The 21,531-nt window shown below is 42.4% G+C and overlaps 1 protein-coding gene across 1 annotated transcript in view; it reads left to right on the top strand.

Annotated features, from left to right (window-relative positions):
- Positions 1-10,749: 10,749 nt before the first annotated feature.
- The window catches only part of FSTL1 (follistatin like 1), a gene marked incomplete at both ends in the record, with an annotated part of 53,041 nt that continues 42,259 nt past the window's right edge, over positions 10,750-21,531 (top strand). The window contains one exon of the mRNA XM_084232673.1: positions 10,750-10,806. Within this exon, the coding sequence (XP_084088799.1) occupies positions 10,750-10,806 (57 nt within the window). The remainder of the gene's footprint in view (positions 10,807-21,531) is intronic.

Below are 21,531 nucleotides of genomic sequence, written 5' to 3'. Positions count from 1 at the left end.
AAACCATCCTTTCTAATCATAGCCCTGCCTGAGCCAACCGCACATCAATGGGAGTCTCTGAAGCCCTCAGCAAAATGGTAGGCCATGTGTTCCCACATGCTGACTCTGTGTTCTGCAGGGTCTTTCATGAAGCATCCTGGGCTAAGCAGCGTCTATGGAATACACTTCTAATGACCTCATCCTTGCAGAGTACCAAATTGTTGACTCTTGAGAGATATTAATCCACAGACAGGTTGATAAAAATGCAGCGGCTCTGTCTCTGAGCCTGAATATTGTCTCTCTAATCCCATCACGGTCATGTCAGCTCACCATTCAAGTCTTGCTTGGGACTTCAGGGGCTCAAATCCTCTGAGACTACTTCCAGCTTCACAGCCCCAGCTAGCAGACTTACCAAGAGGAGCCCTTGTTTCAGACTGTCCTGGGCTGGTCCTGCCTGAGACTGTATGTACCAAGAGGAGTACTTACGTTGTTGGGGGGAAACCTTCATCACCATAGAAAAGGTGACAAAAAGTGAAAGGGGGCAGTTTTGGGGGGGTACATGATGTCCTGAACAAATTCCACTAACACAGGTTTTATGGACTCCACCCCCATCCCATACCAAAAAGATCCAAGACACCAAGGACTCCAAATCCCATAATGTCCTCACTCTGGAAGGGAGGATTGCTGGTAACTGAGGGTGGAGTTAAGCAGCCAGGCTTGGTATATCGCCAGACATGTGGGCCTTGGAGGTCCTTGGTTTTTCGCCGGCTTTTAGCGTGCTATTGGGGTCCCAGCTTAGTAGAACTGGTAGGATGCATTCACCAATTTATCTCTCTCTCCTTCTCCCTGAGTTATTTTTTTCTTCATTTCCCCTTTTTGTAAATAAACCCTTTATTAACTTTTTGAGTGTGCCTGCAGTTGCGTCTCATTATAAATCCCTTTGAAGCGTGCGGGTGAGGATATACAGTCAGGCAACCCATTCCACATCGGGGGGTGCCCTGTAACAATGTTATAGGAAATCATTCTCATAAAAGGAAGTAGTCCCAACATGTTTGAGCTTTTCCAACTTATGACTGTTCAGCTTATGACTGTTGAGCTTATGACTCAACTGTTCAGATATGTTTTAAAGTTTTTCTTAAACCTACTGATGTTTGCTATTTTTGAGGGAGTGGAATGTGTTCTGAAACTCCCTTTTTTGCAGTGTAAGGTACCACTTCCAGTTACCAATCTAAGTATACTCTTTCAAGTTTCCTTGGATTCCTTCTAGTAAAATTATGTTCATTTCAATTGTCAAATCCCTTTGTAAAGGGAGTATTTATTTACCCCTTTGTTAGCTAGGGTCTCACTAGCTGCTTGGAAAAGACACAGTCATATTAATGAAGGAAATATGTTCATTGTGAGCCAGGAGGTATCATCGGCTCTTGACCATGGACTTCCAGCCTCTGGAAAAATCACTCAACATCATTCTCACCCGGTCTGAGCTCTAGTCACCTGCTTTCACTTTCTCTTTCTAGCATTTACTCTTCCAAAGATGACATTTTGAACGAATTTGACACCACTCATTATGCTCCCCTTATTTGTCAGACTCTGTGACTCTTGGTCTTGATCGTGTCCAATTAACCTATCAGCTTTTAACTCAAGGAAAATTCCCTGTTCCATTTTTTATGGTCAGGATAGCAGGATAAGCACATAGCATGTGAATACCATTTGGAAAGAAAGCTGGGGCCATGACAGAAATTTAAGGCTTCATAGTGTATCTCCTCATTTATATTTAATAAGTTTTGTTTTATAACTTCAAGGTTTCCTGAGTGCAGGTAATACTGTGGTCACTGCAAATTGTGGGGATTAAGAAACTGGAACATTTTGCTATCGCTGTACAGAAAAGAGTTACGTGGCAGAACTGATACTGCTATCTTGGTCCCTGGTGAGCATCAGTCAACAGGAATTTCAGCAGATGTCCACCGTTCCAGAACTAAGAAGAGTGGCTCACTAGCGCCTAAATGGTGTAGACAGGATGGCTTATGCTGAACACTTGCTTTCCTTCTTAGTATCTGGAATTCTGGTATACATGAGAGTTCCTCTATAATCCCAGTGAAAATTCTGGGCACTAAATCTCTAATGAGCATCCCTGGTAGGCAATATTTCACACCTGTTGTCCCAATTCATTGCTAAAGAAATGAAGTGTGCCCATTGGGAGTAGGCTTTTGGAAACTGGCACCTGGTTCTGCCTGTCTTTGCCCTGTGTGCCTTTTTCATTGACTGATTTTGCTGTGTTTCCTTCTACTGGAATAAACCATAGCCGTGAACACAACTGTGTGCTCAATCCTGTGAGTCCTCCTAGCAAATCACTGAACCTGGGAGTAGTCCTGAGGATCCCCAACATACAATCAATCTGGCCATGTTAGAACAGCCTTATTTCCTCACATAAAAAGAAACTATGGCTCCTTCTTGCAGAGAAATTTATATTCCCCTCCCCCATATAGCCATTATAGCTGTTTAAGTCAGTATCTTGAGTCAGCCCTCTTTGGAAGTAGCCATCAGTGACTAAAAATTTAATGAGGGCAAAGAGGAAGCCCAGATGCAGCTGGGGGCCTCAAAGCAGCACCTCTGGAGGGCTCACTCCCATAGTTATTCAGCAAGTTAATAACAGCATTTCTATTTATTATAAAAAGCCAGTAAGAAGCATTTTCTGCCACGTTCACACATTCTTAATGAGCCAAATTTTTCTACTACATGACTGTGTGCAGGTCAGTTGCTTTAAGCAGTTGCATTTATACACTTCCATTTTTAGGTTTTGCTGAGACATAAAAAATAATACCTAAGGGGCTGGAAGAAGTCCTGTCATTGCTCGAAGTGCCTGATTTACTCCCAAGGAGCAGCCTGGGCCCTGGGAGAATCTCAGGTTTTATGATAAATGTCAGTGATTATGCTGATAATTGAATGTTCCACCAAAAACCAGTCAGGGAAAGGCGTTTCTCTGCAGTGGGAAAAAAAAGCATAAACTGTTTTCTCAAAGCCCTGGGCTGGTGCATTAGCATCCTGCTTATTCTCCCAAGGGTGGGAGTTGGGAGAAAAGAAGAAAAGGAGGGAGGGAGACTAACCAGAGAAGGGGGGCGGGGCAGTGGGAGAAAGGAAGAGAAATAGTCAGAAAAGAGGCAAAGGCTCTTTTCAGCCTTGGACCTCTGGCCACAAAAAGTGCTGTCTCCAGGTCACCTCAGGAGAGCCCTCCCTCCCACAACCTGATGCTGCAACTAACTTCTTGGTGCCAATGAAACCACCCTCTCATCCCGTCCAGATCAGTACCATTCTGACTGGAACCTAGAGGAGAATGGGGCCATCATTTTGACCAAATAAGCAGCTTTTCCAGTCTGTATATAGTTTCTAAAGCAGCTGCTTACGCCTGCATCTGGACTAAATGAGGACCTACCCAATGTCCCATGCTTCAGGGCCAACTGTTATTCTTCCCACAATTCTAGTTGTCCCCATGGTGTCCCTAACTGGGAAAGAGTACAGGAACCTGGCCCACTGCTCTGCAGTGGATAGTTGTGATGTTAGTCTGCCATGTGTCCCTTCTCTGGAAAGAACTCCTCTCCCACACCATGTGGTTGTGAAATTAGGGTGTATTGTCTGCTGTAGGGATGGCACCATGACCCAAACACAATCAACCACAGGACCTCCCCATGACTGTGTGCTTTGTCCGGGACGGGGTGGGGAGATAGAAGGTACATGAAGCAAACAGGACCAATCAGAATTCTAATTTACATATATGGGCCTTGGATACATAAGCTCTTCTTACTGGGGTTCCAAGAGAACATAAAACTGAAGGCTGATGTATGACACAGAGAGAGAAGGGGGATGAGAAGAGAAAGACAGAGGGAGAAAGAGACAAAGACAGAAAGAGACAGAGAGAAAGAGAAAATTTCTATCATTAATTCCTGTATTTGTTTTCTGGGGTAACCACGCAAAATTACCATAACCACAACATTAATTAATTATTTTTCAATTTTGGGGGCCAGAGACTGAAATTAAGGTATTGGCAGGGGGAGGGCTCTGTATATTTCAATAAACACAAATATTAAGTAAATATTTCCCTAAGAAGCTTATGAAAGCATCTAGTCACAACTAAGTAAAATGTTACAATTGAATGTTCTGATAATTGAATGTTCCACCAAAAACCAGCGCTCTCAACGATTAAATAAAATGTTGCAATGAATGCAATTAATATTGAACTCAATTCTAGAAGTGTTCTTTTGGCCTAAATGTGAGATTTGGTTTTCTGTAGCTGTGGTCTTCAAATAGTATGATCACATACCTCTAACAATAATATACACAAAATATCAAATAAGATAAATTAAAGATCAAATAATCAATATTTTAAAAATACTTCATTTTACTAATTAATGGTCATAAAACCTTTTTGCTCTCACTGGGGAAATAGTAATAATAAATTTAGTGAGGTGAGGTTTTTATTTAATTTAGAAAATACTTGCTTAATTCTTTGTGCTAGAATTTCAAGTGTGATTCAAATTCAGGTTATTTTGATATTTGCTCTGATGACTGTCAGAGGTGAAAAAGATAACTTACTGTTATAGACTGACTTATTTTTCCTCAAAATTAATATGTTGAAGCCCTATAGTTCCATTGGCTCTATTTATACATTTAGCCCTTCAAGAGGGAATGAGTTTAGTAAGGTCGAGTCCTAATCCTATAGGACTGGCAGCCTTATCAGAAGAAGAATATAAGCTACAGAGGAAAGTCCAAGAGAGGAAACAGGAAGGAGGCACTAGACAGAGTTCTCACCAGAAACCAACCCTGCTGGCACCTTGATCTTGGACATACAGCCTCCAGAACTGGGAGAAAATAAATTGCTACTGTGTAAGCCATCCAATCTGTGGTATTCTATTATAATAACTCTAGCAGACAAATTCACGCCAAATACACATAGGTCTGGATGGAAGACACGTGCTATTGGCTTGCCCACCAAACTGCCATATTTATTCTTCAATCCTGTAAACTGGTCATGCAAAAGTTTTCAGCAAAATTTGGCTATTAAGTTTCCATCTGCTCTACAAGTCATTTGTTCTTTAAATTCATTAAAAGTTATAGCATTTTCATATCTTTCACAAGTGAGTAAATAAACCACTGGAATTTTTTGTTAAAAATTTTTATTTAGGGCCTCCCTGGTGGTGCAAGGGGGGTTAAGACACAGCCTATGAAGCTGTCCACAGCCACTGCAACATGAGTTCGATCCCCAACCAGGGAGCTACCCACATAGCGCAGCAGACCTCTTCTGACACACCCACTGATCCCTTCAGCAGTGTATTTCAGTCAATCTGCCTGTTCTGTTCCCCACTCTGTCTCTGGTGAATCCTCTCACCCCCCACACCTCTGGCCTGCACCCCATGTCTTGTATGCATAGATGAATAAATCTTTAAAAAAAATTTGTTTATACTTTTTAAATGTGTTTATATGAGACTTTTTATAGGTGCCACACTTTTATTGTTTTGAACAACAAAGTTACTTATCATGAAACATTTCCAAACATCCAATTTCAAATTATTTTCTCCACAGCACAAATTTGTTTTTAAAAGCAATTACTTTCTCCCTCATTAGAAGCATCACGTTTTACCTTGAAGTGGAAGATTGTGTGTGGAGCTTTTTTTAATCTGATAGGCACCATTCTACTTGTTATTACATAAAGAGACAACAAATTTGGAACAGCTGTCTTTTTGTCAAGCAAAAAAGTAAGCTTTCAAGTTTGGCAACATATACAGCCTCTGTCCCAACATAATCTGTGAGCCTAAGTGTAATAGAAAATATTTTCACAGTCACTTCTCATATCATTAGTAAGCATTACAAATATTCAACTATCTGTTAATTTATAAAATTAACTGCATCACTGACTTTCTGTAAAATTCTTTTTTGCTACAGTAGCTGATCTATGAATGGTGCAGGGGCCTTACCTTGAATCCATCCACTCCATTCAAAGCACTTATACAGTTCTTGCAGGAAATATTGCTTTCATTATAGAAGTTATTTATTATTAAAAAAATCACTTCCAATATCACTTTCCATAGCTGCTCACACAAAAAAATAGTTCTTTGTTTAATTCATTGCTGAAACAGAATTTAGCCAATATAAGCATCTCTTTGAAACATCTCTATTTTCATTCAAAATTCCCACATATGGTCTAATATTTGTTTTTCCTGCTAATCTTCATACATACATACATACATACATACATACATGTATATATACATAATTGAATCCTGGGAATTTTGTAGCAACTCCAGAAAGAGGCTTTCTTCCTTGCCCCTATGGTATAGTCCAAGGTCATGATGAAGCTGGCACTGTAGCTAGTTTAACATCCTGACAGCATGGGCCAGTACTCCCAAGTGTCACTATCCCAGGGATGAAATAAGATTGCTGCAATTGCTGCAGGTAGAGGGAAGAGATTGCAAGAAATTAGATCCACATTTGAGCTACTGGACAAAGACTTACCTCAAGCCAGAACTACTCCTGGATTTAAGTTGGCTTCTCAGTCACCTGCATCCAAAATATTCCTCATTGATATAACTACCAACACTTTCAAGCAACTTTGTTGTTACTGTTACTTGTTTTGTTCATTGTGGAGAGTTGTTAACCACACTCAGTAACACAGAATTATTAAGAGTATCTGTAAGATTCCTTTATTGAATTATTTCCTTATTAGGACATACTAATTATATACTTAGATAGCAGGCACTGTTCTAAGTACTTTACATATTTTAATACATGTAATCTGCATAATAACTCTGTGAGTTAGTATAGCAAGTCCTCAAATAACATTATGAAATGAGCATTTTCTGTGTCATTTTGTTGTAATTGATGAGAAAAAAGCTTCCTGTCTAATGATGAGCAGAACAACATCATTCGAGGCACCGCTTTCCTTATACTTTGGCTTAGAGTCACAGTTTTCAAGAACTTATTTAAGACTTTAAGTGAAAATTTATTGTATTATTATTATTATACCCATTTACCATGAGAAAACTGAGACATAGATAGGGTAGTTGACATTGCCCAAGGTTAACACAGTAAGAGAAAAGCTAAGATTTATGATGACAATTTTGAGCCCAGTAACCCTGGCTATAAACCCTTGCTCCTAATCACTATAGTACACTAGAACTACTCACATTATCCAACTGTTTAATTTTTGCCACTTTGATGAATGTAAGGTAATATTCATCTCTTATTGTGTATCCTTGGACAAAGTCCTTAAATTCTCACTGTCTCCATTTCCTTATCTGTAAAATGGAGGTAATAAAATAACACCAATTTCATTATACAGTTTAAATAATACCAATGACTTTGAGCATATTTTCTTTCTCAGCCATTTGGGATTCCTCTTTTTGAAATTGTCTGTTCATACCCTTTGCCCATTTTTCTATTGGTTTCCCTGTCTTTTTCTAATTGATTTGCAAATGCCACATATGTATTACAGCTATGAGTTTTATGTCAGTTTTAGATATTAAATATTTCCTTTTAAAAAACATTTATTTATTTATGCATACAAGAACTGGAGTACAGACCAGAGGTGTGGTGGGTGAGAGGATTCACCAGAGACAGAGTGGGGAACTGAACAGGCAGATTGACTGAAATACACTGCTGAGGGAAGCAGTGGGTGAGGCAGGAAGGGTCTGCTGTGCCATGTGGGTAGTTCCCTGGCCAGGGATCGAACTTGTGCTTCAGTGGCTGTGGACAGCTTCATAGGCTGTGTCTGAACCCCTTGCGCCACCAGGGAGGCCTAAATATTTCCTTCTAATCTACTATCTTACTAGTGGTGACTTTGATGGACAGAAATCTTTAATTTTTATATAATTAAACCCACCAGGCATGACCCAACTGTACAGAGTATCAAATATGAAAAAAACTCCTTATCCTCAAAACAACTTAAAATGGCTTAGTTGGAGAATCAAGAAAAGTCTCTGAACAAATGTTAAACATCATATCACAGTATGCAATAAAATGCCCAGTTGTAAAGTTGTATTAATCTTGGGCAAGTATCCAAATTTTTCTGAGCTTCATTTTCCCTATTTGGAAAATGGCAGCAATAAAAAAAACTTTGTTGTGGTGATTAAATAAAATAAAAAGTTTGTTGTGGTGATTAAATAAAATAAGACATGCTGAATAACTCTATAGTACCAGACACAGAATTCCAGTGGCAATTCACATGCAAAGCAGATCAATGCAATAATGGCTACCATTTATGGAAATCTACTACCTGTCGTGCTGTTTCCTTAGCCACCACATTTAAATTTCACAGCCTCTGCAAGGCATTATCTCCGTCATTTATCAGCTGCAGAAACCTTAGTTCAGAAAACTTAAGTAATTTGAGGAGAGTTACACAGCTAATGAATAAAATGGCAGCAAAAGGATTGACAGCCTGGTTCGTTTGACCTCAATCCTCAGGTGCTTTCCAGTGTGCCGAGTTATTGTCAGAAAACAGGCTAGATAAGCAATGAAACTTTACTTGGGTCCTGGAGTAAAAAACAACATAATTTGATAAGATAGAAGGCAGAAGAGACAAAAGATCACACCAGATTCTGAGAGGGTGCATGTCATGCAAGAGATGAAAAGTGTGCAATGTTATTAGAGGGCAGAAGCAAAAGCTTGTACATCACAATTCCTCTCTGTCCTAGCACAGAGACTGGGATAGAGTAGCTCATGGAAGGACCTCTACTCCCTACTTATTTCTATAACAAGGATGTAGAAATGTCTTGTCTGATTGGTGAATTTGAAAAAGTAGCTAAGCATGTGTTTCTCTGACCCCTTGAGTCTCAGGAGCAAAGCTGACCTAGGAAGCATGTATTTTCTGCTATCCAAAAACTGTAAAACCACAGTTTCACCCAAGCAGAATGGAAATTCTGCTTGTGACTGGGTTGGGGTGAGGGGTGGGGGGAAGGGTATATTCACTTCTGGGGTGGAGTACAAGCGGGTCCACTGATTCTGCAGATCTAAGCCATGGCCACCTCTGCAGCTGCTACCAGGAATGAAGCTTGACGATTTGCTCTTTGTGAGTCTGACTTCTACAATTATCTAAATGGATTCTGAACATACATGGGAAACATGGGTGTTATTTGAAGCCCCCTGAAACCACAATAGGCACTCAACAAACCATGGCAGAAAAATGAATATAACAAGCTCAGAGGACAATGAGAATGCCAGCCTGATTTAGCAGAGGGAGTTATTATATTCAGTTGCTGGAGTACTTAGTGGATAGGATGGCCCCAGTATTGAAAGACTTAAATGAAAGGCAGAGTTTGGACTTGTGGGAACAGAGCTGAAAGTTTCTGAGCAGGGGAAGAGGAAAAGGGGACTGTTTAAATCAGGTAGTTAGAATATGGCAAAGGGTTGCAGGCCAGGCTCAGGCAGGAGAGCCTGGAGCTGGAGAACAACCAAAGGTGGTTTCCAGCATTCCAGAGTGAGGAAGAATGAAGGCCTGGCCTAGGGAAGAGGAAATGTGACTGGGGATGAAGGAATGTACATGACATGTCAAGGAAAAGCTGCCAGGATGTGGTGACAACCAAGGTCTGGGAAGCGGAGGCACTTTTTGAGGCACCACTCTGAAAAGGTGCATGAGTAGGTGAGGGAGTCTTGGGCATGTTAAATCTGAGTGTCGAGTGTATTTTATCTTGGTACCAGGGACACAGGTAGGAAAAGAGCCTCAGTTGGAAACAGTGTGGGGAGTCCACACCAACAAATTTCAAAGTCACTGGGAAGAATTTGGGGTGGGCAAGCATGAACATGAAGGGTACCTGGGATGGCAGCAGGGCAAACAGGAGAGGAGGGGGTCACGGCTCCTGGACCAGAGGGAAGGACCCGACGCTGCTGGCGAAGGCTTGAAAACCCCCGCAGAGCAGGGCTGCCACCACTCTCCCCACAGGAAATCCACAGTTGAACCCAAAGCAGCCTGCCCCATGCCCATGCCAGCCGGGCTTCCAGATCCTGCTCTCACTTCCCGGAGCTCTGGCAGCAAAGACGCTTTGGGCCCCGAATTGTGGGCTACCTCTGCACCCCCCGCCCATTCTTATTAACCGTGGCGGGCGGTAGCGGGGTAAGGGGCAGTCCGGCTCCCCAGATGCGGGGTGCCTTTCCCTCCAACCGGGGCCCCCAGCAGCACCACCCACCGAGCCACAGCCGCAGCCCGCCAGAGCTGCCGCAAGCCCGCGGCCCCTCCCAGGGGTGGGGTTTAGGTGTCCCACCTACCCCATCCCCTTGGTCTTTGTTGCAACGCCCCCGCACCCCCCACCTCGGGACCCTCCCCGTCTGCCTCAGCCTCCACTCCCTGGGGTGCAAAAGGGTGCTCAGCTAGGGTCCTGGCGGGGAGAGGGGTTCGGACCGCGCCAGGACGCACGCGGGCTCCCGGAGCCAGGGGCTGGGAGCAGCGAGTGTAGCCCGGAGCCGCGGGGGCCGCTGCTGCAGAAGGGGGAGGAGAATGGGAGGAGCTGGGAGGGGGGGGCAGGCGGCCGGGAAGGAGGGGTCTTAAGGGGCGGCCAGCCCAGGTCGGGTTTCCTCCGAGGCTGGCGATAGCGAAGCTCCCACCTTCCCTTCCAGCGAGCTGCCCCGCGCCCTCCGGAGACCGACCCGGCCAAGGTGAGCGCGGCTGAGCGGCGCCGACCCCCCGGGCGCCCCAGGGTGGCCGGGCGGAGGGGGCGATCCTGCGGGACCCGAAGAAGTTTGCGGGGTCGCCGCGGGGCCCGGGGCCTCCAGTGACTCTTCTCTCTCCCGCAGATGTGGACGCGCTGGCTCGCGCTGGCGCTCGTGGCGGCCGCCGGGGTCCACGCCGAGGTAGGTGAGCGGCGCGGGGGTCCCACCTCGAGCTCGGGGCCCCCGGGTCTGCGCGGGGGGCGGGCGGGGCGTGCGTCCCGGGGATGCTTTCTGGGGTGGGGCTGGGAGTTTCCTTTCGTGGGGTGAGAGGGGCGCTCCGGGCAGAAATACTACTTAGGAAACTTAAACCTCAAAATCAGGAAAGTAGTTTGGGCCGTAAGCGGGAGCCCCACGGTTGCTAATATGGAGGGAGAGTGACGAGGGGAGAGGACGAGCCGGCCCTTGGGGATGGAGGCGGCGACAAGAGCAGCAGCCGAGTTCAAAAAGGCGCCTGGAGTTCTTCCCTTCACTTGGGAGCAAACTGAGCATAGTTAGGGGCGCTTCCCTTGCGAGTCTGAGTCCTCGGAGAAGAAAAAAAAAAAACTCAAGAAATTATTCATTTGGGGGGAAATAATGTTTGCTTGTTTGTTTGTTTCAGTTTTGCAAAGTGAGATTATGATTGCCTGAGTTTTGTTTGTTTTTTTTTTTTTCTTTGTAATGTGCCCACGGATTTTGTGTTATTATCAGGGTCATATAACGGCCTTTTAAAAATCTCAATTTTCCTTTAAACTAGCATTGCGCAAGAGAGAGAGATCCATTGCCGCTCTTTGGGGGCTTCGTGTTTCCAAAGTATTTCAGTGTTTTTTTGGTAATGTTTTCTTTTCAATTCCAGTGACCTTCCTGAGACACTACAAACAAACCAACAAACCCTTCACTCACAAGCCCCTCCATTAACTCAAAGGTTTATGGACAGAAAATAAACAATTCTAAATTCCCTGGGTTCTGAGCTCCAGAAAAGTGAGGTCAGAAACCAAACATTTGATAATTATGGCAGGAAATGTGGAAGGAATTAAAGAGCATGAGAGAGAAGAAATGGAATGTACATTACAAAAGAAATAGCTCCCTGGTGGGTGGTTATTCTCCCTCTTTGAATTTTTTTCTTCATGTTACAGTTTAGCCCCACCCTTAGCATCATAGCTTGCCTCTGCCCAGAGAATCGTAAAACTTGCAAGGTTTTCACAATTTAAAAAATCCACATTATTCTGAACTCTCATTTAATTCACTTCTACATTGTTGCTTGAGATGGAAACATGACTTGTTTTTGCTCACAATTAAATAAATAGTTGATATATATTGGATATCTACTTTGTGTTGTAATAAAACTTCATTTTAATGATAAAGAAACTGAGTCAGAGGGGTTACATAGTTTATCCAGTGTTCTAAGCTGTTGAATGGTAAGCATGGGATATAAACCCAAGCAGGCTGGTGTCACACCCCAGGCAATTAACCACCCCCCCCACCCAAAAACCTAACATTTACCCAGTGCTTCCACATGTACTTCTATGTACATCATTTCTTTTAGGTAGGTTTGATTGCCCCCATTGTACAGGTTTAAAATTAGGTAACACAGCTGTTTATTTCTGAAAAAGGATCCCAACTCCCTCAGCCTTTGGAGTCCATCTTAAACTCCAGATCTGCTTCTCATGCATTTTGTTTTCCAGGATTTGAATCTGAGGGAGGCCCCCTCGAATTCACTGGCTGGCTTAGCCCTGGCTAAGGAACACCCTTCCATCCCTGCTGTAGCCCTCAAAAGAGGCAGCAGCAGACTAGTGATAGATGAGGTGAATCCCTGGTTGCTTTTACAGCAAGCGTAAGAATTGCCAGCTAGTGTGTGAAATTGCTCTGTGAAATGGAATGCAAATACGAGGTGTGAGGAAGCTGTTGGTACTTAAGGCACAGGGGTGTGTGGCCCTATTCTAGGCAACTGCACCACACACCCCATCCCCCCCATTGCATTGCAGGGAAAGCTTAGCTCTCATAGGAAGTTCCCCCAGCAGCAATTTCCTGCTTGGGGTGAAGAGCTGATCATACTCTGAGGATTCCCAGGCAAAATCCATGGGGAAAGAGGCACAATCAAGAAGTGCTGAGGCATGAAAACTGAGGGGGTTGGTGCAGAAAGAAGACTGTAAACTCAGAGTAGGTAGGATCTAGGTTACTTCATGACTCCAGATTATCAGGGATTATCTTTTAATCAATCCAGTCTCATGGTATTCTGCCCTAGTAACAATTGGCAGCTTTTAAATTATGTTTTAATACATACCTTGAATTACAAATGAAAAGGTAAATTAACCTAAGCATTTTGGGTATTATTTGATGCTTTTTATCATGTAGTTAATGGTGCTTGCAGTAGAACTTTGTCACCTTGCTAATTATAACAACAATAGTAAATGAAATCAAATAATGATAATACTGTCTTTATTGGCATGAATCCACTTTAGTGGATATTATTGCTAGAATTGTGCAAATATTGTTGAACTTTTAAAAGATAAAATTGAGAAAACATACTGAGTTTTCTTGGTGCTTTGGTTTATTACAAGCACAAGGATTCAATCCAGTATAACTTTTTAAAATGTGATTGTCTGACAAATTATTTGAAAATGCCATGCCTTTGGAATAGTAGACTTCTAGAATCAGGTGTCCCTGGCTTGGGGAAATGTGTCCTGTCATCACTGTTTATGTCAATGGGTAATTCTGTTTGGTTAGAGCCAAGAAACTATTAACATATGTCACAAAGAAAAGTGTTATTTTTTAATGTGTTTCCATGGTCTCTGGCTTAGTGGCACCCAAGGCTTACTTGATTGCTACCTCCTTTTTACCTTCTTTTCATCTTCATATTCAATCACCAATAAATTCCTTCAGGCAACCTCCGTCAAGACTCTACCTCACCCACCTGAGCTCCCAACATGCCCTCTCTTCTCTGTTTGTGAGGAAGTGTTGGGGGGTGTGGCTCATGTCTCCATGAGTTTTTATTAGCTTTTAGGGTGGACCAGGAATAGAACTGGGGGGTCAGTCGCAGAGCACTTCAACTAATAATTAAACAGCTACCTCTTTTTTATTCTAAGCTGTGTGTGCCCCTCCTAGTGAGAATTACTACAGTTCATTGAGAAGTGTTGATGAAGAACCAGTGTTACAGCTGAGAGAGAGCGAATCCAGGTGGTAGTTTGTGTGCCTTGAGTCTCAATAGTTGGATCTGAGTTTACTTTTACGTGGGGTCCCTTTGGCCAACTGCTTTCTTCCAAAAGGCAGCCTAGCAAGTGTTCAGACAGACTCTCTTCTTCTTTGATGGTTGTCTCCGTTGACACTATGATTCCCTGCATTTCAGGTTTATAAATTCATTGTCACATGTACAGTAGATTGATTCACAGTGAGGGATTCTAGTAGAAAATACGTGACCCATGAATTATGAGTGTATCATTTAAGATAATAGTAAGAACAGTAATTATATAGACAGACAACAAGATTATTAGAGCATTGTCCCTCTGAAGGCAAATTTCTTAACCTCATTTATACCCTATTACCCATGTACAGTTAATCAACCATAAAGGGTTTTATTGGCTGATGTGGAATCGCCTCTGTATTTTTTAGATTTATTCTAATGGTAGATACAAGCAGGCCTAGAGTCTGACCCATATTCTCTGGCCAGTTCTCTGAGCTGCAACAAAACTAGGATTTCAATATCCAGTTTGTACATTAACCAATAAAATAATCTCTTATTTGTTTTGGCACTGGCACATAGACTACTTGCTGTGATTCTAAAGATCATTGTTGGAAACTGGCATGTTAAAAATAGTAGGCTATAAAGAGCCAAAACAGATGAGTAAGTATCCTGCAAAATGAGGTCCTGCCATTGAAAATGTGTTTAGAAAGGGGAAGCATTACAGTTACCATAGAAGTCTCTGGATTGGGTGACAGAAAACAGGAGTCAGCTCCCAGTCTCAGTCTCAGAAGAGTGAGTGGAGAGGAGTTTGTGTGAGGTAGAGAAGATCAGACTGTTGTGGATATAAAGACCCAAAGAAGAAAACAACGTCTCAAAGTCAGTGAGGCAGAACTACACATTTCTACAAGAATGGAGAAAGGAAGGAATGAACACTGAATACCAGTCACCATACAGGGAGACCTGAAAAGGTCAGTGTCTTCCTACTTCTCTGTAAATAACTGGATAGGAAAAATTCTAGCAGATACACAGATATTATAAGCTATTATAGGTTTAGGGGAAAAAATAAACCCTTGCACTTAGATTTTGTAAACTAGGTGATTCATGTCCTTCAGGTCACATGTATACTTTTCGCTAAGGTGCTGTCTTTGGCACCTGTGATTTTTGTTCACTCCAGGGGTGAGTCATTGAAACTGCACCAGCTTTCCCTTCCCAGACCCTTTCAGGTGCTGTTCCCTGCAGCGGGCTCAGCATGTTCTACAGAAAGGGTAGTCACGGATGAGATGCAGGACATGGTCTCTGCCCTCAGGTCGCTTACAGTCTGTGGGCAGCTACAATGTATTACTATGACTAAATGATAAGTATCTTCATAATTATTATTATGGCTTTTTCTTTTTATTTAATGTGGTTTCCCTTGATTTTTAAAATTTTCTTACATGAGCAAAATATACAAGTCTTTAATGCATAGCTTGATCAACATTTACCTATGGATACACCCACATAGCCAACACCTAGACAAAGTTAAGGGAGTCTGTGCAGTAAGAAGACTATGAACTCAGACTGTGTGAAATAGTTAAAATGAAAAACATGAGGGCCTCCCTGGTGGCGCAAGGGGTTAAGACACAACCTATGAAGCTATCCACAGCCACTGCAGCACAAGTTCGATCCCCAACCAGGGAGCTGCCCATATGGTGCAGCAGACCTCTCCTGTCTCGCCTGTTGCTCTCCTCAGCAGTGTATTTCAGTCGGTCTGCCTGTTCTGTTCCCCACCCTGTCTCTGGTGAATCCTCTCACCCTCCGCCCCCACACATACCTCTTGAATTCGTAAATAAATAAATCCTTAAAAAAAAAACAAACATGAGGGGTAGAGATAATCAAGGTTGCTTTTCATCCCTCCTTATCCAGGGATCATTGTCATTAATCAATTCCATCCTTTGGTGTCTGGTCCTGGTAACGTTTGGCAAGCTTTTAAGGTTCATGTTTTGACGATAGTAAACCTTTAATAATTAATTAAAAGGTAAGTTAACCCTTCCATATGAGACTTGAATTTGGATATTATTTTAATATTGTTGCAGTTGACAATGTTTGCAGTAGAAAATTGTTTTCCTTGTTAGCTACAAGGACGTATAGCAAACATAACTAAGCATAGTCTATATTGACATGAATCCATTGAGAAACTAAATCAAGAAAAGAAATACAAATCCTTCTATTTGACCACTTTGCTCTGTAGTCATTTTAAAGTGACTATGTAAGCTGCTTTTCACATTATTTACAATAGCTAAAAACTACAAAATTTACAACATTAGTAGAAGAGTTAAAATAACAACAATGTGCCACTGAAAATAATGTTTACAAAAAATTTTAAAGCTCTGGCAAATGATTATGATTTCATTTCAGAAACACAACCCCCCCCACCACACTTTACCCTAACAAATGTATAAAAATTTATAGAGAAGTATAAGAAAATTAGGTAAAATCCATCATGAGGGCTCTTGTGACTCCTGATTTTTCAGTAGGAATTTACCATCCTAAGACATGCTACTTATATAAATCGATATGTTCTGATAAAATATGATGATAAAATATGTTCATATTTTATCATTGGACTGGATGAAATGTATGTATAAGAGACTAGAGCAGAGAATAAAATTACCATAATTCCAACATCTAAAAATAAACCAGCCCATCACCGCCCCTTTTAGAGAAACTATCAAAATTAATTGGCAGGTATATGTGATGGGCTTACTAGACAGTAGGCAATAAAAATAAGTACCTCCCATCATTATGAGATGAATGGCCTGAAATGATGGCACAAACATGACATTCATGTCACCACTCCCCACCTTACCCATAATAGACATTCTAATCCATCATAGAATTCTTTCCTGCTGAGGGCTTCCCCGGTGGTGCAGCAAGTTGAGCCGTGCTGTGAAGCTGTCTGCAGCCTCTGCAGTGCAGGTTCGATTCCCAGCCAGCCAGGAAGAAACCCACATGGCACAGCAGACCTCTCCTGCCTCGCCTGCTGCTCCCCTCAGCAGTGTATTTCTTCAGTCTGCCTGTTCTGCTCCCCGCTCTGTCTCTGGTGAATCCTCTCACCCTCCCGCACCTCTGGCCTGTACCCCAGCTCTTGTACAAAAATAAATAAATCTTAAAGAAAAAAAGAAGAATTCTTTCCTGATGACCCTGGAGAAGGCTTGAAAAATCTTTCTCATCATTGCTATAGGTAGCCACTAGCAATGAGTTAGTCTCCATATGTGATAAAATCTACTTGCCATTCCTGCTGGAAAAGTCAATCCAATTTGACAAATATTGACACATTTTTAGCCAAAATTAAGGTGATTAGAAGGCAGGGTTTGGGACTGGATGAAATACAGACAACATGAGGTAGGACAAGGGTAGCAAATGGGTGAGAATGTCAAGAAAACAGCACTTTTCATTCCTGGCTCAGACTTCTAAGTTCTTCAGATGAATTCGTTCATCTTATGCCAAACCCTCCAATGTTGGCCATCAACAAAAATATGATAACGAGAATTTTCTTGGCTGTTCTGCAGGAGTAAATAGTTGCTCTATTTATAAGCTCTAAGAGCTGCTGCTGTCATAGATAACAGCTTCTGCATTAGCAGTCACCTGGCAATAACTTGCTAATAGAAAGCTTTTTGGGTAGTTGAAGTATAAAATATATCCTATAAATTTGCGTTCTCTGCAGTATTTGGAGGATTCCCAAGTAATCTCTTCACTCTTTTTATTTAGAAACCTTCACCTATAAGCTATTCCCAGGAGTAAGTCTGAATTCATGACCCTTAGAATATTCCCTGAATAATCCTGGACGCTATTGGTGACCACCTAAGCTGTTGCCAGGCAAGCTCATACAATACATGAGAAAATCCATGACATGTTGCAGGCCCAGATTTATACATGTGTGTCAGGATATTGCTATGAATATGCAGAGAAAGCCTCTCTTTGCCTTTTATTGTGTTCACAATTCAAAATCCATATGTTTGAGGCAAAATTTGTCATTTTCTGCACAGTCTTTCATTGTCTTCTTCGGTGATGGTAGATGAGTGTAATGTACTGGTCTCCCCCAGAAGGGCCGGGCATTATGCTAGTCACTCTGCACAAATGTTCCCACTAAGAATAATGTAGAACTAAAAGATGGTAACTGATTTCTCCCTCTTCAGGCAGAGCTACCACCAGCACAGCTATCGTGCAGCACAGCTGGGAAAGGGGGTGACCATTAAGCCACAAGGTAGCCAAATCTATGGTTTTCACAGAAATTACCACCCTTTCCTCATTTCTTTCCATTGGTTCAGAAAGCCCAGAAATGCAGCAGTGGGATAGCTGCCTTCTCAGAGATTGAGAGGTCTGCTTGAGCCTCTTAGCAGTTCCACCTGTCCTCCTGGTCTACTTCACCAGTCTGACCAGTAGGTGGAAGTTTTTTGTGTGGAACTTCATCTGAAATTGCACATGTTCTTGAGGTGCTGCTGTTTTTCTTTGGTTTCCCATTTTCCTGTCACTCAAGCCTTCCACTGAGTTCCTTTCTTCATTCTCTTATTCTTATACCAGCATGGGCTATTGTTGATAATAATAAGAAATGAGAAGTGTCTTCATCCACAGTTCTTAACTCACTGACTGCTCCCCAAACTCTTGGATTTCCTGAGGGTTCAGAGCAACAGTAACATCTTTTGTCATACAATTTGGTCTTTTGTCCTCTGTTCCTGAAATGGCTTCAGAGCCACAAAGGTGAAATGTTAATTATCATAAGAACCTTTCCACCTCACGTAGGTTTATGTTAATGATGTGACTTCAGAAAAGCACTTAAGGGTGGGGTTTGACTAGAGGGTTGGGACTTCAGTCCCACCAAGGGGGGAAAAGGTTCAAGTTGAATCAGTCACCAATGGGCAGCAATTTAAACAATCATGGTTTTGGGGTTCTTTGCCTTTTTTTTCTCTTTTAAAGATTTATTTATTTATGCATATGAGAGTTAGGGTGTAGGCCAGAGGTGCGGGGGCTGAGAGGATTCATCAGAGACAGAGTGGGGAACAGAACAGGCGGATCAACTGAAATACACTGCTGAGGGGTGCAGCAGGTAAGTTAGGAGGGGTCTGCCATGCCATGTGGCCGGGGATTGAATTCGTGTTGCAGTGGTTGCAGACAGCTTCATAGGTTGCGTCTTTTTTTTTTTATTTAAATTTTATTTTTATATTCCCCATACAATTACAACCCCCTTATTTTGACCCCAATCCCTCCTTTCCCCGCCCCCCACCCCCCATAGAGTGTCTCTGGTTCATAGTTGTTTCTTGATTTTGATATTTTCTTTCTTATAGTTGTTCTTTTTCCTGGTCCCTTATTTAAGTTTTCTAGATTCCTGCTAGGAGTGAGACCATCCGGTATTTTTCTTTTTCTTTCTGGCTTATTTCACTGAGCATGATCCCTTCCAGCGCCATCCATGTTGCTGCAAATTGCATGTGTTTATCTTTTTTGAATGCTGAGTAATATTCCATGGTGTATATGTACCACATCTTCTTGATTCAGTCATCTATTTTTGGGCATTTGTTGCGTCTTAACCCCTTGCGCCACCAGGGAAGTGCAAACAATCATGGTTTTGTAATGAAGTATCCATAAAACCAACCAGGTTTAAGAGGACTTGGTGGGTAAACTTGCAGCTATGTGGGGAGAATCGTGCTCCTGGGGAGAACATGGCAACCCCATACCTTGCCCTGTGCATCTCTGCCATCTGCCTGTTCCGGAGTTATATCTTTTTATAATAAACCAGCAAATCTGGTAAGTAAAATGTTTCTCTGTGTCCTGTAAGCTGCTCTAGCAAATTAACTGAACCCATGGAAGGGCTTGTGGGAACCTCAAATTTGTAGTTGGTAAGTCAGAAGCACAGATATCACCCTGAACTGGAGATTGACTTTGAAGTGGAGGATGGTCTTGAGAGAGGCACCCCTTACCCTGGAGCCTGATGCCATCTCTGAGTAGATAGTGTCAGAACTAAATTGATTTGTAGGACAGCCAACAGGTGTCAGAGAAATTGCTTGGTGGTAGGGGTGTTGTAGAGCAACCCCGAAACAAAACGGGGTGCCTGACTGTGGGTCCTCACCCGCGCGCTTAAAAGGACTTATCAATGCTCTACTGCAGGCACACGTGAAAGGTTAATAAAAGGTTTATTTACAAGGGAAGGGGAAATGAGGAAATGTACAGCTCTGGGAGAATAGTGGGAGACAAAGTTTTAAATGAGTCCTACCCGATCCGCCGATCAGGAATCCCAAAATGGCGCTCTCAGAGTTGGCCGCCAGCCAGGAGCAGTGAAGCCAGGAGGCGAGCGATCGCGAGCCAGAGAGAGAGCAAGGCCCACGTGTTTGGTTTTTATATCCAACCTGGCTGCCCAACTCCACCCTCAAGTCCCAGCCACCCTCCCCTTGGTGGTGACGGGATTTGTCTTTCCCAATGTCCTGATGACTTTAGTCTGGAGTGGGGTGGAGTCCACAAAGCCTGTATGAGATTATCTCAGGACATCCTTTCCCCCTAACAGGGGGAGTCTCCTCTCCCACCCCTTCCACACTGGAATCAGAATCCTTCTACTGGATATTTCCATGTCTTACCTTTTACATTAACCTTGTCACAGAACCTTGTCATTATTCTGAAGGACATTGTAAGTGTCCAAAAGACATTGAAAGAGCCCTTGACATAGAAGTACTGCTTGTTGGTCCCTTTCTCATTGATGTTACCTTTTTAAAGTCACCACATCATACCAGACTTGCAGCTTCAGTTAAGAGTGAGGGCAATGGGGTAGTGAACTGGGTTTGAATTTTAACTTTGTCTAGCTGTGAGAATTTGCACATGTTAATTAACCTTGAGTTTACTTTCCTCATCTGAGTTCACTTTCCTCACCCGTAAAATGGGAGTAATGGCTGTTGTTTAGCCTATGTACCCACTTGGACAGTGGAAAGGACTTCTTCCATCATGGCACAGAGTCAACACCAAAAACGCCTATGAAGGATGAAGTGCCCACTTACCAGGTCCTACTGACAAAGTGTTTTTTGACTCTAGTGATTCCAACAAGAGAATTCTCAATTTATACATTAATATTCACTAGGCATTATCTATATTTGTACAACCTGTGTGCTGACTCAGATTGTTATTTTGTTTACTGATTTCTCCTTATACATGCAGCATAATGGCTTAGCATTCAGGACCTTGCAGCTAGATAGTTGAGTCAAATCCTAGTCCTTTGCCATCCCTGTGATTTGGAGAAGTTACTTAACTTCTCTGGGCCCTTTTTTCATCTATAAGATGGGCTTAATATGGAGCATTTCCTGATAGGTTAATTGTGACAATCAAATAAGCTATTACAGGTGAATCATAAAAAGTGTATTTTGGCCCATAGAGTACAGTGTGAACTATTATTACTGCCATTCTTATGACATCTCTATTTATTGGAAGGACTCCAAATGCTGGGTAGGGGTGTGTGTGTGTGTGTGTGTGTGTGTGTCTTGGCTTGAAGGACTCTCTTGCCTTTTTCACACTCCAGAGAGTAAGGATCACATTTTCAAAAGAGAGAATATTTATTTCATTGGATGCTTTTACGCCCAGAATTCATATCCGAACCCTTGCTTCTACTGAGCCAATCTTGCCTTCAAACATCTAGAGAGTATTTCTTCTGTCACAGCTCTCATTCTTCCAGGAAAAGAATAAATACTCACAGAGCA

This window comes from Talpa europaea, assembly GCF_964194135.1.
Source record: "Talpa europaea genome assembly, chromosome: 4".
Lineage (NCBI taxonomy): Eukaryota > Metazoa > Chordata > Mammalia > Eulipotyphla > Talpidae > Talpa > Talpa europaea.
This window is presented reverse-complemented; position numbering and strand designations above follow the sequence as displayed.